This window comes from Gadus chalcogrammus, unplaced genomic scaffold (assembly GCF_026213295.1).
Source record: "Gadus chalcogrammus isolate NIFS_2021 unplaced genomic scaffold, NIFS_Gcha_1.0 GACHA040, whole genome shotgun sequence".
Taxonomy (NCBI): Eukaryota; Metazoa; Chordata; class Actinopteri; order Gadiformes; family Gadidae; genus Gadus; species Gadus chalcogrammus.
Genome location: NW_026613475.1, coordinates 61,979 through 79,789, shown reverse-complemented (window position 1 = coordinate 79,789; position 17,811 = coordinate 61,979). Strand labels below are relative to the sequence as shown.

Here is a 17,811-nt window from a genome sequence, read left to right as displayed (position 1 = left end):
TTAATTTAGATTAATAAATATTGCAGTATTCAAATTATTTAACTCAGATTGTTAAGATTTTACATTTTACAAGAGAACCAGATTGTTGAATACAAAATGAAAAGCCAAACTCAAGCACCGTTTTCTATTTAGTTTCTTTTAATATAATCTTATTTACATTGTATTTTCCATAAATGTTTAGTACATAGTAAGTTACAATACTCTTGCATCCATTACACAATGAATTCAGAACCTAGAAAATGCAGATTGTGATGGTACTGTAAGTAGGGCTGCAGGATATATCGGCTATGTACGATATATCGATATAATTTCCAAGGGGATACAAGATTTGACAATATCGTTTATATCGATATGCGTTAAAATGGTCCGTTTCCCGCTCAAGCGTCTACAGCGCTTGCCTTGGAGACTGTGAGCGCGACCCCTCCCCCTCTCACTCTGTCTTTCCGAACGTGCCGTGTGCAAAGACGCCTCATTCCCACCCCCGCCGCCCCCTCACAACACAACAAGCATGGATGATACCCGTAAAGAAAACGAGACGGCGGCGGGAGACGAAATTGTTTCAAAGAGGAGAAAGAACGGCTCCATAATGTGGAAATAGTTTGGGTTTAAAAAAAACAGATGAGCAGCAGCTGCAGGTCACCTGTAGAGTGTAGCAAAACCGTTGCGACTAAAAGTTGAAGCACGACAAATCTGTTCCACCATTTACAGCAGCGGCACAAAGTGCAGTATGAGGAATGCGTAAAACTCCGTGGCTGTGCTGCTGCATCACCGGCCGCGACAGTTTCTTCTGCCCCGAAACCAGGGCCGGCGATCGGCAAATGTGTTGGGGGCGCCCTCTGGTGACGCTCTTAATTAATTAATTAAAATATACGAAACAAGCGAAATGAAACCAAACATGTTCCCAAATGGAACGGAGAAGGGAGGGGGAGGGGGATTAAAGTTACGGCGCACTGAAACCCTCACCGTAGTACGCAGGACAATGCGACGAAGCCAATGCTCTTAATGGTAGCTAATGTGTGTAACCTACAGCTTTATATTGTTTTGCATAGGCGATTATTTTGTGAAGAAGGTGAAAAACGTCCCTTTTTTTTTAACATGTTCATTGAATTCTGTTGAAAATAACGATACAAAATCACATGTTGCAGTCATATGGACCTATGTTTTAATATAAGTGCTTGCAACATCTCACATGTGGTTTTTGACTTGCATAAAAAACATCTAACCCACTCTATAGAAAATATCGAGATGTATATCGTATATCGCCATTCAGACAAAAAATATCGGGATATCATATTTTGCCCATATCGTGCAGCCCTAACTGTAAGTCATTTTCAATCTTCAAAAAACATCCCGACTATTTCCACAGCATTCGCTCAACATGTCGACGTTTGTTCCGTCTCCAGGGCGGCCATTTTGTTCATCCATTTTGTTCATTGATTTTTCTCCTCAACCGACCGACAAGAGGAACCTCTTCCACCAAAGGTATCGAATAATTACAAAAAGAAATGTCTAGAAACAATCTTTAGAGTAACAAAGAATATAATATGATGGTAATAAGAGGGTGGAGAAATGAAAGGCCTTTGAGATTTTATTGCATATTTCATACACATATTAAAATCCACGCCTCCTATGGCGGCCGGCAGCAGGACGGGCAGCTGCGCCACAGCTCCACAGGGGGGCGTCGGTAAGCTCTTATAAAAAAACAATAAGGGGTTAGCTCAGGCTACACGTTAGCATCGGATCAGGCTACACGTTAGCGTCGGATCAGGCTACACGTTAGCGTCGGATCAGGCTACACGTTAGCGTCGGATCAGGCTACACGTTAGCTTCGGATCAGGCTACACGTTAGCGTCGGACCAGACTACACGTTAGCATCGGACCAGACTACACGATAGCAACGGATAAGGCTACACGTTAGCATCGGATAAGGCTACACGTTAGCATCGGATCAGGCTACACGTTAGCATAGGATCAGGCTACACGTTAGCATAGGGGCTGGCCTTGCCTTCCACTCGGTTGAAAAAGGTTTCAAAACAACCCAACAGGAGCGCCAATTCTGGCGTGGAAACGTTCGCTTTCCGCTCAAACACTCAGACTGGTTGTGGCTAGAGATACTGGGAGTTTGAACTGGGAGTGAGCGGAGCCAGCAACCCCTGGTGGTGGCTTGAGGAAGAGCACTAGGATGGGAAGGAGCGGATGAAGAGGTTAGTGGGGGCTCTCACAAGAGCACATAGCAGCATGTTATCACTTCGTAATAAATAATAAAAATCTGAAATTAAAAGATTGCCATCAAGAGTGTGTTTCAGAGTGGTTGCAAAAAAAATAAAAACTACAAAGACAAAATTTAACAAAACAGGAGCAGGCTCATTGGATCAACGTTATACTAGGAATACAGACACGCACGCAGACACGCACGCACACACGCACACACACCACACTCATACACACTCTCTGATAAACGACAGTGGTTAAACATAAAGCATGATGTCGGAGTGGGACCACCCCTCGCCGCCTCTGGTCTTCGTCGGTTTCTCCTCTCAACTGTCCGCCTCATAGTTCGTGGGCTTGAATGCGATTGGCCGATGCATGATTGACAGAACTGCCAGTGAGTCGCGCGGTACTGCAGGCGCTCCGAAGAAAGACATCAACAGCTCGTTAAAACGGAATCGTAAAAATGCTTCTTCAAAACAGCTGGAAAATTCTAAAATACTTTTGTTGTTTCTTCTTTTGCCCAGCCCCCCCCCCCCCCCCCCCCGGAGTCTCCAGGCTCTGATCGCCCGAGAGAGAGAGGGGGGAGGGCACAAACGCTCCGTACGCAAGAGCTCTCTCTCTCTGTGTGTGTGTGTGTGTGTGTGTGTGTGTGTGTGTGTGTGTGTGTGTGTGTGTGTGTGTGTGTGTGTGTGTGTGTGTGTGTGTGTGTGTGTGTGTGTGTGTGTGTGTGTGTGTGTGTGTGTGTGTGTGTGTGTGTGTGTGTGTGTGTGTGTGTGTGTGTGTATAAAAATTGCCAAGTGGTGTGCCTCGGTGACAGGGTGAGTCTGTGTTCTGAGTTTCATTGAAACGTTTCCTTGGTCACTCCTCCTGCTGGTCTCTCCTCCTGCTGGTCTCTCCTCTCTACTCGACAGCGAAGCCACAGGTCTCGTCCACGGCGGTCAGCAGCTTCTCGTAGAGCTTCTCATACGACTCATAGGGTGGCACGTCTATCCTGTTGAAACTACACACACACACACACACACACACATACACACACACACACGCACACGCGCACACGCACACGCACACACACGCACACACACGCACACACACGCACACACACTTTGAGCAGTGGGAACGTGTACTCAGAATCTACAACAGACACTGGAACCCAAACGGTACATTCTGTGTTTCTCGGTCTGTGAGCCAGGCACCACGTGCGTGCGTGCGTGCGTGCGTGCGGGGCTTCTCCTTACCAGGTGTGGGCCTTGGGCAGGTTGTCCGTGTTGGCGTCTATTAAATGAATGGTGAACAGCCTTGGTCCTGCAGAACCTGTAGAACCTTACACACACACATTCTAGTTATCACTGCTCTACGCTCTGGTGGATCAGCACACATTCTAGTTATCACTGCTCTACGCTCTGGTGGATCAGCACACATTCTAGTTATCACTGCTCTACGCTCTGGTGGATCAGCACACATTCTAGTTATCACTGCTCTACGCTCTGGTGGATCAGCACACATTCTAGTTATCACTGCTCTACGCTCTGGTGGATCAGCACACATTCTAGTTATCACTGCTCTACGCTCTGGTGGATCAGCACACATTCTAGTTATCACTGCTCTACGCTCTGGTGGATCAGCACACATTCTAGTTATCACTGTGTGTGTTGTAGTGGTGTGCTTGGTGTGGTGGTGTGTGGTGTGTGTGCGTGGTGGTGTGCGTGGTGGTGTGTGTGTGGTGGTGTCAGGCGTGGTGTGTGGGACCCACCCTGGAGGGCCTTGAACCCCTGCAGGGGGACCCGGGTGGAGCCGGTGACGAACTGCAGCAGTCGTCCGCGGCGCTCCTCGCTGAAGGCCTCGGCCGCCTGCCAGAACCAGCGCACCACGGGGCTGTCGGCCGCGCAGTGCTTGAGCCGCGTGTTGGCCCGCCAGTCCGCCAGGTCGATCTTACCCAGACCCCCGATGATCAGCTGGGGGGGACAGGGGGTCACATGGGGCCCGGCCACCACGGGGGGGGGGGGGGCAGCAGGGGGGAGGGGGGGCGTAGGGAGGAGTGGGGAAGGGAGAGGGGGGGGGAGAAGGGGGCGTAGGGAGGAGTGGGGGAGGGAGAGGGGAGGGCGCAGGGAGGAGAGGGAGAGGGAGGGGGAGGGAGAGGGGGGGGGGGGGCGTAGGGAGGAGGGGGGGAGGGAGGGGGGGGAGGGGGGGCGTAGGGAGGAGTGGGGGAGGGAGAGGGGAGGGAGGGGGGGGCGTAGGGAGCAGTGGGGGAGGGAGGGGGGGCGTAGGGAGGAGTGGGGGAGGGAGGGGGAGGGAGGGGGGGGCGTAGGAAGGAGAGGGGGAGGGAGGGGGAAGGAGGGGGGGGGGGTCGTAGGGAGCAGTGGGGGAGGGAGGGGGAGGGAGGGGGGGGGAGGGGGGGCCTACCTCCAGCTCCTTGTGGTCGAAGGGCTTCAGGAGGTGCTGGGGGAGGGAGGGGGAGGGAGGGGGAAGGAGGGGGGGGGGGGTCGTAGGGAGCAGTGGGGGAGGGAGGGGGAGGGAGGGGGGGCCTACCTCCAGCTCCTTGTGGTCGAAGGGCTTCAGGAGGTGCTGGGGGATGAGCTCCCCGAAGCCCTTCTGCAGAGCCAGGAACTGGGCCTCCATGCCCCGCATGAACCGCCAGGTCACGTACAGCCTGAGGCAGGGCAGACGAGCATTAGACGTAGCGTGGTGACGTAGCGTGGTGACGTAGCGTGGTGACGTAGCATGGTGACGTAGCATGGTGACGTAGCGTTAGACGAGCGTTAGACGAGCGTTAGACGGAGCGTGGTGACGTAGCGTTAGACGAGCGTTAGACGAGCGTTAGACGTAGCGTGGTGACTTAGCGTTAGACGTAGCGTGTTGATGTAGCAGTAGACGTAGCATGTTGACGTAGCGTGGTGACGTAGCGTGGTAACGTAGCGTGGTGACGTAGCGTGGTGTTGTAGCGTGGTGACGTAGCGTGGTGACGTCAGCGCTGTAACGCCGTAGCGTAGTGCTGTACAGTAGCGTAGTGCTGTAGCATAGCGCTGTAGCACTGTAGCATAGCGCTGTAGCATAGCGCCTTAGCGTAGCACTGTAGTGTAGCGCTGTAGCATAGCGCCTTATTGTAGCGCTGTAGCGTAGCATAGCGCTGTAGCGTAGCGCTGTAGCATAGCGCTGTAGCATAGCGCTGTAGCATAGCGCTGTAGAATAGCGCTGTAGCGTAGCGCCTTAGTGTAGCGCCTTAGTGTAGCGCTGTAGCGTAGCGCTGTAGCGTAGCGCCATAGCGTAGCACCTTAGTGTAGCGCTGTAGTGTTGCGCTGTAGCGTAGCGCCTTAGTGTAGCGCTGTAGCGTAGCGCCTTAGGGTAGCGCTATAGCATAGCGCTGTAGCACTGTAGCGTAGCGCTGTAGCATAGCGCCTTAGTGTAGCGCCTTAGTGTAGCGCTGTAGCGTAGCGCTGTAGCGTAGCGCTGTAGCATAGCGCCGTAGCGTAGCGCCTTAGTGTAGCGCTGTAGCGTAGCGCCTTAGTGTAGCGCTGTAGCGTAGCTCCTTAGGGTAGCGCTGTAGCATAGCGCCTTAGTGTAGCGCCTTAGTGTAGCGCCTTAGTGTAGCGCCTTAGTGTAGCGCCTTAGTGTAACGCTGTAGCGTAGCGCTGTAGCACTGTAGCACTGTAGCGTAGTGCTGCAGCGTGTGGAGGCTCACCGGACGTATTCCTTCTTGTTGTCCTCGGTGACGGCGATGTTGCGGCCGTTGGGCTTCAGCTCGTGCTGGAGGAACTTCCCGAAGGCGCTGTGCTCCACGCAGAAGGTGTGGTCCAGCACCGACGTGATGTCGTTCTCCCTGGAGACGGAGGGACGGTCAGCAGGGGACAGACACACCGCGGCGGGCTGGGGGGTGGGTGGGTAGGGGTCTGCGGGGGGCTACTCACAGGATCCAGACCAGGCTCTTGTGCAGCTCGGGGTCGGTGGTCTCGAGGTCCCCCAGCTGGATGGGCTTTCCCAGCAGCTGCTTGTAGAAGGGCAGAGTGAAGCTGCCGTTGATGTAGTGACTGTGGAACACGGCCAGCCCCATCACACGGCCCACGAAGTGGAAGTACGACAGGTGGTCCTGAACCCGACAGACAGACAGACAGACAGACAGACAGTCAGTCAGGAGGGTATTACGAGGGGAGGATCTGGGAGGGTCCAGGGGAGGATCTGGGAGGGTCCAGGGGAGGCCTGGGGACATTAAGGATGGTTCTGTGGCTGTCGGTGTGAGGGTGCTCACAGGGTTGATGGAGGAGTCAGGGTTGATCTGCAGGGTGTAGATGTTGTCCGTGGAGTACTGGAAGAGGCCGTAGTACGGGTTCAGCATCTCGTGGCAGAGCAGGTACAGCCACTCCCTGGGGGCAAAGCCACGGTCAACATACACCGGGGAGGGGGGGGTGTGTGTGTGTGTGTGTGTGTGTGTGTGTGTGTGTGTGTGTGTGTGTGTGTGTGTGTGTGTGTGTGTGTGTGTGTGTGTGTGTGTGTGTGTGTGTGTGTGTGTGTGTGTGTGTGTGTGTGTGTGTGTGTGTGTGTGTGTGTGTGTGTGTGTGTGTGCGTTACCTGGCCACGCCCCCGTAGTCCAGGCCCTCCTCGCCCCTGAACTTCACCATCAGCCTCTTCTTCAGGTCCTTGGGCCTCATCTTCATGATCTGCCGGTACGACTCCTGGAGACAGAGACACACACAGTCAGCCACGAGTGGTCCAGAGCCCCCCACAGGCACCCAGAGACACACAGGCACCCAGAGACCCCCACAGTCCCCCAGAGACACACACACAGTCCCCCAGAGACCCCCCCAAGTGGACCAGAGTCCCCCAGAGATCCAGAGTAGTCCCCCCTGGAGAACAGGCCCCTCCCCCCTGGAGAACAGGCTCCTCCCACCTATGGAGAACAGGCCCCTCCCCCTATGGAGAACAGGCTCCTCACCCCTAGGGAGAACAGGCTCCTCCTCCCCTTTCAAGAACAGGCTCCTCCTCCCCTTTCGAGAACAGGCTCCTCCCCCTTTCGAGAACAGGCTCCTCCCCCTTTCGAGAACAAGCTCCTCCCCCTTTCGAGAACAAGCTCCTCCCCCTTTCGAGAACAAGCTCCTCCCCTATGAGGAACAGGTTCCTCCCCACTATGGAGAACAGGCTCATCCCCCTAGGGAGAACCCTCCCTAGGGGGGTATGTTATCTTATACTATTATTATTATTATTATATTATATATTATATAATATTATATAGATATATATAAGTTAAGAGTAACTTAAGCTACAGTTGTGCGTCTTCTCCATATTGTCCGCCATCGTACTGCTGCGAGTGTGAAATGCATCCTGGGATTTATAGCGGTTGCAAGCACACACGAGCCACCTCCGATGCATGCTCGGTGAAACGGCGAGATCGAGCACGCATCAAGAACACTTCCGGGTTTTACGACAGTACTCGCTTGATGCGTACTTCGAATTGGAACAGTGCTCGGGCAAAGACTGATGACGTTTCACGAGTCCACGAGCACGCGAGCACACGAGTCCACGAGCACGCACAAGTACGCACAAGGACGCGCATTGAGAAACGGCTAACGTCCTTTCCAGCCAACATCCTACTCAGTAACAGAATGAAGGTCAGCTGACAGTCCTGATACCGCCTCTCTCAGCAGCAGCAGCCATCTTTCCACATCACCATATTGTCATTTAACTTCCGAAAAAGGGAGACAATGAGTTATCCTCACATGATGATTAGTCACACGGTGTATGGCACTGGACTCTAAACTACCAGCTAGGTTGGTAACCACAACACAGAGTCACACTCTGCTCCAGCAAACCGTTTTAAACATGTCCTACCCCAACTACCTACGCAATCCTCATTATGTGTACATTTACTAATTACACCATCCACATTATGTGTACATTACCTAATTACACCATCCACATTATGTGTACATTAACTAATTACACCATCCACATTATGTGTACATTAACTAATTACACCATCCACATTATGTGTACATTAATTAATTACACCATCCACATTAATTAATTACACCATCCTCATTAGGTGGAGCCAGGTGTGTGTGTGTACACAGGTGTGTGTATTTGTACACAGGTTTGTGTGTGTGTACACACTAGGGATGGGAATTGATAAGAATTTCACGATTCCGATTCCGATTCTGCTTATCGATCCGATTCCTTATCGATTCTCTTATCGATTCTCATTGGGTGAGAAAATAAGTATAAATGTGTTTGTTTGCATTACATCTCTTTAATATCTGATCAGAAGTGCTTCTAGTATTAGGAAATTGTACATTTTCAAATCAATTGGTCTAGACGAAAAGATATATGTTTCGCTTTTTAAGCCCAAATGCCATCATTATGTGCCATACAACTAAAAACACAGACTGAAAACAGCCAAGTAAGAGCTTGTGCCTTTTGGAATTCTAACAGTGCTCATTTGCATTCAACTTGTAACAAAATTAAACTGACATAAACAAAATGAAGCATTGATTAGACAGAGATTTATTAGATGGGCCTACCTAATAAACCGTTGGAACACACAAGACCGGAAACCATAGCAATGCCGGTAAACAAACCCCGAGAAGCCCAATCCCTATGAGAGCTCCCCACGCTACGGCCATCCGGAGGCGACAGAGCTGTTGGCCGTGATATTATATATACAATTATAATATAGTATATAATATATTATATACTATTATATACGGGAGTCGCAAACTGCAACAATCACTTTCTCCTCCATTCCGCGGTTCACCCGGACTGCACTGCACTGAGTTTGACGGCTGAACGCGGATTGGCTGTTACGTTACACATGTCACTCAGTTATCACGCTGTTGAACGCTGATTGGCTGTCATCACGACAAAAACTTGTCATCGGTTTTCTCCCGCGAAAAACTCGCCCTTATACGCGTCTCTACGTTCACTTTGTATGGGATCTTGTCGCCCCGTCGCGTTTGGTGTGAACGCACAATGCGATTCTTCCTCGGCGGCGACATGTTTGCTGCGTTCTGAACCAAATCAAAGCAGCGCGTGTGTGACGTCACGACGCATTTGCCGCGACCGGAACCGATAAGCGGAATCGTTAAGCAGGCTTGCTAACGATTCCAAGGAATCGGTTGACTCGGAACCGGTTCTGAACAAGAACCGGTTCTCGATTCCCATCCCTAGTACACACAGGTGTGTGTATTTGTACACAGGTTTGTGTGTGTGTACACACAGGTGTGTGTATTTGTACACAGGTTTGTGTGTGTGTGTGTGCATACACAGGTGTGTGTGTGTGTCTGTGTGTGTGTGTGTGTGTGTGTGTGCGCTCGCGCGCTCAGGGCCTGCCCCCCCGGCCCCCACCTCAAAGATCTCGTCCCGGGACACCTCGATGCGGCAGTGGCCTGCCTGGGGCTGCTGCAGGCTCAGCTCGTGGCGGAGCAGCTTCAGCTTGTGCACCAGGTCGCGCTCGTAGCGCACAGCCATCTCCCCCTCGCCCCCCGGGCCCTCCTCCCCCCCCACCACCTCCATCGGGGGCGCCTGCGACGACTCCTTGGCCTGGGAGTGCTGGCTGTAGGGGGAGGGGGGGGAGAGAGGGGGGATGAGAGAGGGGGAGGGCGGGGGCGGGGGGGAGAGGGGGGAGGGTCAAAGTAACAGAGTGAGTGAGACAGAAGGATTCTGTGTGAGAGAGCAGACGGACAAACCAACGATGTGACCCTGAGTGGCGCTCAGCGCGGAGTTAGCTGGGAAATGGAGTAAAAGGAGTAAAAGGAGTAAAAGGAGTAAAAGGAGTAAATGGAGTAAATGGAGTAAATGGAGTAAATGGAGTAAATGGAGTAAATGGAGTAAAAGGAGTAAATGGAGTAAATGGAGTAAAAGGAGTAAATGGAGTAAATGCGCAGAATGGGAGATGGAAACACACTTTTGGAAACAGCTGTGACGTAGTGAACATTAAACCCACAGGACTGACGACAGACTTCTAATGTCCTTCGGACCGGCCATAGCAACCCTGCCGACATCAACTTGTAGCGTCAATATATATACATTTGTAAGCGTTTGTATACATAGACACCCTATATCATATATATATATATATATATATGATATAGGGTGTCTATGTTTGCATATCCTTTAATTATACCGTGTCCATTAATCCCTGATATATGGACACCTACTAAGTAATTCCAGTTAAATAGTCTGTACAGCCTTCAAAACGAGAGCTGGTACATTGTGGAAAATTAATTAAACTGTAATCAGTCAACGCGGTTATATGCTATAGACAGACACTGGAGTATCTGTGGTATAAAGGCTGCGACTAATTTCAAATTATAAATATATCCTTTAAATACGTCCATGGAACAGATGGCCAATGTGAATAATAGATACTGTACCTGATGGTGTGTGTGTGTGTGTGTGTGTGTGTACCTGATGATGGTGTGTGTGTGTGTGTGTGTGTGTGTACCTGATGATGGTGTGTGTGTGTGTACCTGATGGTGGTGTGCGTGTACCTGATGATGGTGTGTGTGTACCTGATGATGGTGTGTGTGTACCTGATGATGGTGTGTGTGTGTGTGTACCTGATGATGGTGTGTGTGTGTGTACCTGATGATGGTGTGTGTGTGTGTGTACCTGATGATGGTGTGTGTGTGTACCTGATGATGGTGTGTGTGTGTGTGTGTGTGTGTACCTGATGATGGTGTGTGTGTGTGTGTGTGTGTGTACCTGATGATGGTGTGTGTGTGTGTACCTGATGATGGTGTGTGTGTGTGTACCTGATGATGGTGTGTGTGTGTGTACCTGATGATGGTGTGTGTGTGTGTACCTGATGATGGTGTGTGTGTGTGTACCTGATGATGGTGTGTGTGTGTGTGTACCTGATGATGGTGTGTGTGTGTGTGTACCTGATGATGGTGTGTGTGTGTACCTGATGATGGTGTGTGTGTGTGTGTACCTGATGATGGTGTGTGTGTGTGTGTGTACCTGATGATGGTGTGTGTGTGTGTGTGTGTACCTGATGATGGTGTGTGTGTGTGTGTGTGTGTGTGTGTGTGTGTGTGTGTGTGTGTGTGTACCTGATGATGGTGTGTGTGTGTGTACCTGATGATGATGTGTGTACCTGATGATGGTGTGTGTGTGTACCTGATGATGATGTGTGTACCTGATGATGTTGTGTGTGTGTGTGTGTGTGTCTGTACCTGATGATGGTGTGTGTGTGTGTGTGTGTACCTGATGATGGTGTGTGTGTGTGTGTGTGTGTGTGTGTGTGTGTGTGTCTGTACCTGATGATGGGGTGTGTGTGTGTGTGTGTGTGTGTGTGTGTGTGTGTGTGTGTGTGTCTGTACCTGATGATGGGGTGTGTGTGTGTGTGTGTCTGTACCTGATGATGGGGTGTGTGTGTGTGTGTGTGTGTCTGTACCTGATGATGGGGGGTGTGTGTGTGTGTGTGTGTGTGTGTGTGTGTGTGTGTGTGTGTGTGTGTGTGTGTGCGCCTGATGATGGTGTGTGTCTGTGTGTGTGTACCTGATGATGGTGTGTGTGTGTACCTGATGATGGTGTGTGTGTGTGTGTGTGTACCTGATGATGGTGTGTGTGTGTACCTGATGATGGTGTGTGTGTGTCTGTGTGTGTACCTGATGATGGTGTGTGTCTGTGTGTGTGTACCTGATGATGGTGTGTGTGTGTGTACCTGATGATGGTGTGTGTGTGTGTGTGTACCTGATGATGGTGTGTGTGTCTGTGTGTGTACCTGATGATGGTGTGTGTCTGTGTGTGTACCTGACGATGGTGTGTGTCTGTGTGTGTACCTGATGATGGTGTGTGTGTGTGTGTGTGTGTACCTGATGATGGTGTGTGTGTCTGTGTGTGTACCTGATGATGGTGTGTGTGTGTGTACCTGATGATGGTGTGTGTGTCTGTGTGTGTGTGTGTACCTGATGATGGTGTGTGTGTCTGTGTGTGTACCTGATGATGGTGTGTGTGTCTGTACCTGATGATGGTGTGCAGCCGGGGGTCAGTGAACTGCGTTGTGCGGTTGTTGTGGTCCACAAAATAGATGCGTCCCGACACGGTGCTGCGAACCTCCCAGCCCACCGGCAGGGGGCCCAGCTCCTCACAGCTCACACTCGTCAGGTCCCTGCGCACACGCACACACACACACACACACACACACACACACACACACACACACACAGTTAATGATGATAATAATAACTCATCAATAATCACTCCCGCCCCCTTCTGTCTGAACACGCTACAGCGGATTACCCTCCGGTGCACACGGCCCTCCCCATCGCTACCCTCTGATAGGCCGGGAGAGGCCCTCCCCATCGCTACCCTCTGATAGGCCGGGAGAGGCCCCCCCCATCGCTACCCTCTGATAGGCCGGGAGGGGGCCGACCCAGAGGGGGCCGACCCAGAGGTACAGCGTTACTACGGTTATAAAAGGAGGGGAGGGGGTCTGGACCGGTCCCCAACAGGACGGACCAGACCCCAACAGGACGGACCAGACCCCAACAGGATGGACCAGACCCCAACAGGATGGACCAGACCCCAACAGGACGGACCAGACCCCAACAGGACGGACCAGACCCCAACAGGACGGACCAGACCCCAACAGGACGGACCAGACCCCAACAGGACGGACCAGACCCCAACAGGACGGACCAGACCCCAACAGGACGGACCAGACCCCAACAGGACGGACCAGACCCCAACAGGACGGACCAGACCCCAACAGGACGGACCAGACCCCAACAGGACAATAACTTATTTCAGGGTTATGTTTCCCTGCAGCGTTTCTCAAAGAGCTGTGTGTAAGCATCTGAAATGGATGCAAACTGATAAAGTCACAGCTTACTCCTCAATCCCCATAACTACTGAGGCACCATCACGCTGTCTCTACTAGTGAGGTTCGTCAGGAGGACCTATCTCTAACCCTAACCCATAACTACTGAGGCACCATCACGCTGTCTCTACTAGTGAGGTTCGTCAGGAGGAGGACCTATCTCTAACCCTAACCCATAACTACTGAGGCACCATCACGCTGTCTCTACTAGTGAGGTTCGTCAGGAGGAGGACCTATCTCTAACCCTAACCCATAACTACTGAGGCACCATCACGCTGTCTCTACTAGTGAGGTTCGTCAGGAGGAGGACCTATCTCTAACCCTAACCCATAACTACTGAGGCACCATCACGCTGTCTCTACTAGTGAGGTTCGTCAGGAGGAGGACCTATCTCTAACCCTAACCCATAACTACTGAGGCACCATCACGCTGTCTCTACTAGTGAGGTTCGTCAGGAGGAGGACCTATCTCTAACCCTAACCCATAACTACTGAGGCACCATCACGCTGTCTCTACTAGTGAGGTTCGTCAGGAGGAGGACCTATCTCTAACCCTAACCCATAACTACTGAGGCACCATCACGCTGTCTCTACTAGTGAGGTTCGTCAGGAGGAGGACCTATCTCTAACCCTAACCCATAACTACTGAGGCACCATCACGCTGTCTCTACTAGTGAGGTTCGTCAGGAGGACCTATCTCTAACCCTAACCCATAACTACTGAGGCACCATCACGCTGTCTCTACTAGTGAGGTTCGTCAGGAGGAGGACCTATCTCTAACCCTAACCCATAACTACTGAGGCACCATCACGCTGTCTCTACTAGTGAGGTTCGTCAGGAGGAGGACCTATCTCTAACCCTAACCCATAACTACTGAGGCACCATCACGCTGTCTCTACTAGTGAGGTTCGTCAGGAGGAGGACCTATCTCTAACCCTAACCCATAACTACTGAGGCACCATCACGCTGTCTCTACTAGTGAGGTTCGTCAGGAGGAGGACCTATCCCTAACCCTAACCACTGAGGCACCATCACGCTGTCTCTACTAGTGAGGTTCGTCAGGAGGAGGACCTATCTCTAACCCTAACCCATAACTACTGAGGCACCATCACGCTGTCTCTACTAGTGAGGTTCGTCAGGAGGAGGACCTATCCCTAACCCTAACCCATAACTACTGAGGCACCATCACGCTGTCTCTACTAGTGAGGTTCGTCAGGAGGACCTATCTCTAACCCTAACCCATAACTACTGAGGCACCATCACGCTGTCTCTACTAGTGAGGTTCGTCAGGAGGAGGACCTATCTCTAACCCTAACCCATAACTACTGAGGCACCATCACGCTGTCTCTACTAGTGAGGTTCGTCAGGAGGAGGACCTATCTCTAACCCTAACCCATAACTACTGAGGCACCATCACGCTGTCTCTACTAGTGAGGTTCGTCAGGAGGACCTATCTCTAACCCTAACCCATAACTACTGAGGCACCATCACGCTGTCTCTACTAGTGAGGTTCGTCAGGAGGAGGACCTATCTCTAACCCTAACCCATAACTACTGAGGCACCATCACGCTGTCTCTACTAGTGAGGTTCGTCAGGAGGAGGACCTATCTCTAACCCTAACCCTAACCCATAACTACTGAGGCACCATCACGCTGTCTCTACTAGTGAGGTTCGTCAGGAGGAGGACCTATCTCTAACCCTAACCCTAACCCATAACTACTGAGGCACCATCACGCTGTCTCTACTAGTGAGGTTCGTCAGGAGGAGGACCTATCTCTAACCCTAACCCTAACCCATAACTACTGAGGCACCATCACGCTGTCTCTACTAGTGAGGTTCGTCAGGAGGAGGACCTATCTCTAACCCTAACCCATAACTACTGAGGCACCATCACGCTGTCTCTACTAGTGAGGTTCGTCAGGAGGACCTATCTCTAACCCTAACCCATAACTACTGAGGCACCATCACGCTGTCTCTACTAGTGAGGTTCGTCAGGAGGAGGACCTATCTCTAACCCTAACCCATAACTACTGAGGCACCATCACGCTGTCTCTACTAGTGAGGTTCGTCAGGAGGAGGACCCATCTCGTTCCAAGGCCGATGAGGTCGGAGACCGGGCCAGCGAGTGAGCGTGGTGCTGTCCCTCTCCTCGCCCTTTGAGTCCGGCAGAGGAGACGCTCGCCTTGACATCGACTCCTGGCCCCGCCCCCCCACCCCATCTCTCCGGCTCACTGATTAATTAGCTGGAATTTGCATTTTAATGGCGGCTCCGCCTACATTAGAGATATCAACGGCCCTGACGTGGTGCAGCGGGCGCTCTGAATGAATGGCGGCTTTCACTGATGGATGAGTCAGTCCCTCTGATGCGTGGGAGCGAGGCCAACAAAAGGCCTCTTTAAAGGGTCCTCCATCCTGCCCTCCCCAGCCCTCCCCAGCCTCCTGCTCCCTGCTCCCTGCTCCCTCTCACTCCAGGTCCAGCATCGCTGGCTCCTTTCTGAGGAGGGCTAGGTCAGTCCCTCTACTGTCTGAGGAGGAGGAGGAGGAGGAGACAGAGGAGGAGACAGAGGAGGAGACAGAGGAGGAGACAGAGGAGGAGGAGGAGACAGAGGAGGAGGAGACAGAGGAGGAGACAGAGGAGGAGGAGGAGGAGGAGACAGAGGAGGAAGAGGAGGAAGAGGAGGAGACAGAGGAGGAGGAGGAGGAGAGAGAGAGGAGGAGGAGACAGAGGAGGAGGAGGAGGAGGAGAAGGAGACAGAGGAGGAGACAGAGGAGGAGGAGGAGACAGAGGAGGAGACAGAGGAGGAGGAGGAGGAGGAGACAGAGGAGGAAGAGGAGGAAGAGGAGGAGACAGAGGAGGAGGAGGAGGAGAGAGAGAGGAGGAGGAGACAGAGGAGGAGACAGAGGAGGAGAAGGAGACAGAGGAGGAGGAGGAGGAGGAGGGTTAGGGCGAGGGGGTACCTGGGTTAGGGCTAGGGTTGGGGTTAGGGCGAGGGGGTACCTGGGTTAGGGCTAGGGTTGGGGTTAGGGCGAGGGGGTACCTGGGTTAGGGCTAGGGTTGGGGTTAGGGCGAGGGGGTACCTGGGTATCCGGGGGTCGTGCCAGGTGCTGACTCCGGTTCTGCGTGTGGAGGAAGTAGACTTGGCCCTGCACCGTGGTCCGTTGTTCTGTGGGAGCCAGGGTCAGCAGGTCAAAGGTTACAGCACAGTGTCAGCAGGTCAAAGGTTACAGCACAGAGTCACAGGGGGGCTGAGGGTACTCTAGGGGGGGGCTGAGGGTTCTCTAGGGGGGGGCTGAGGGTTCTCTAGGGGGGGGCTGAGGGTTCTCCGGGGGGGGGGGGCTGAGGGTTCTCCGGGGGGGGGGGCCTGAGGGTTCTCCGGGGGGGGGGGGGCTGAGGGTTCTCTAGGGGGGGGCTGAGGGTTCTCCGGGGGGGGGGGCTGAGGGTTCTCTAGGGGGGGGCTGAGGGTTCTCTAGGGGGGGGCTGAGGGTTCTCTAGGGGGGGGGCTGAGGGTTCTCTAGGGGGGGGGCTGAGGGTTCTCCGGGGGGGGGGGCTGAGGGTTCTCCGGGGGGGGGGGGGCTGAGGGTTCTCCGGGGGGGGGGGGGCTGAGGGTTCTCTAGGGGGGGGCTGATGGTTCTCCGGGGGGGGGGGCTGAGGGTTCTCCGGGGGGGGGGAGCTGAGGGTTCTCTAGGGGGGGGGGCTGAGGGTTCTTCGAGGGGGAACTGAACACATCACACAGAAGGTTCAGAACAGAGCGGTACCGTATCCCTCGGGCAGGTCCGGGGACTGGGGGCCATGCGGCCGGGTCTGGGGGGTCAGCCCGTGGCCCCTGGAGTCCTGGCCTCGGATCCGGACCGCCTGGAGCCGGTTCTCCTGGCTGGGCGAGTCCAGGCGGCAGGTCCCTCCCCCGGCAGCGCCCGTCGGGTCCGAGTAGGGCAGCGGCTCCTCGCTGAAGCAGCCCTCAAACACCAGCCTAGAGAGAGGGAGAGAGGAGAGAGGAGAGAGGAGAGAGGGAGAGGGAGGAGAGAGGAAGAGGGAGAGAGGGAGAGAGGGAGAGAGGGAGAGGGGAGAGGGGAGGAGAGGGAGAGGGGAGAGGGGAGAGAGGGAGAGAGGAGAGAGAGGAGAGAGAGAGAGAGAGAGAGAGAGGAGAGAGGAGAGAGGGAGAGAGAGAGAGAGAGAGAGAAAGAGACAGAGACAGAGACAGAGACAGAGACAGAGACAGAGACAGAGAGACAGAGAGACAGAGAGACAGAGAGACAGAGACAGAGACAGAGACAGAGACAGAGAGAGACACACATTAGCGGCCGAACTCAGCGGGGCTGGGAGGGTTAAACAGACCAATGGCCCCTGCCTCCACCCTGCTCTCCCAGTGCTCCACCCTGCTCTCCCAGTGCTCCACCCTGCTCTCCCAGTGCTCCACCCTGCTCTCCCAGTGCTCCCAGTGGCCGGTGCTCTGCTAATGAGTAACCAGCAGATTAGAGTTCTATTGAACCAAAGTGAATCCACCCAGGGAGATATCAGCATCTGGGGTAAAGTGTACTGAAGGGCGGTGCTAATAAAGCTTTTCCTCTAGTGGCGGGTTTGGCCGCTCCCCTAGTGAGCGGCTCCACAGCGAGCCGAGGGTCAGCTCTGAGCGGGGCGCTGAGGGGGAGCCGCTCACTAGCGAGCCGAGGGTCAGCTCTGAGCGGGGCGCTGAGCGAGAGCCGCTCACTAGCGAGCCGAGGGTCAGCTCTGAGCGGGGCGCTGAGGGGGAGCGGCTCCACAGCGAGCCCAGGGTCAGCTCTGAGCGGGGCGCT

At 53.4% G+C, this 17,811-nt stretch overlaps 1 protein-coding gene across 1 annotated transcript; it reads right to left on the bottom strand.

The window, feature by feature from the left end:
- Positions 1-123: 123 nt before the first annotated feature.
- On the bottom strand, positions 124-16,908 carry LOC130378008 (E3 ubiquitin-protein ligase SMURF1-like). The gene is made up of 12 exons (XM_056584949.1): positions 16,777-16,908; positions 16,099-16,184; positions 12,164-12,310; positions 9,541-9,748; positions 6,772-6,875; positions 6,452-6,566; positions 6,114-6,292; positions 5,888-6,025; positions 4,738-4,858; positions 3,962-4,163; positions 3,447-3,531; positions 124-3,211 (listed from the first exon to the last, which is right to left on the bottom strand). The coding sequence occupies exons 1-12, from the start codon at positions 16,810-16,812 to the stop codon at positions 3,112-3,114; spliced, it is 1,521 nt and encodes a 506-aa protein (XP_056440924.1). The 5' UTR covers positions 16,813-16,908; the 3' UTR covers positions 124-3,111.
- Between the last annotated feature and the right edge of the window lie 903 nt (positions 16,909-17,811).

Excerpts from the sequence above, each read along its gene's own strand:
- LOC130378008 (XM_056584949.1), bottom strand. The coding sequence starts at position 16,812 with ATGGCCCCCAGTCCCCGGACCTGCCCGAGGGATACG. Across the intron at positions 9,749-12,163 it reads CGGCTGCACACCATCATCAG|CCAGCACTCCCAGGCCAAGG; the intron begins GTACAGACACAC and ends CTCCCCCTACAG. Across the intron at positions 3,532-3,961 it reads GGGGTTCAAGGCCCTCCAGG|GTTCTACAGGTTCTGCAGGA; the intron begins GTGGGTCCCACA and ends TGTGTGTGTAAG.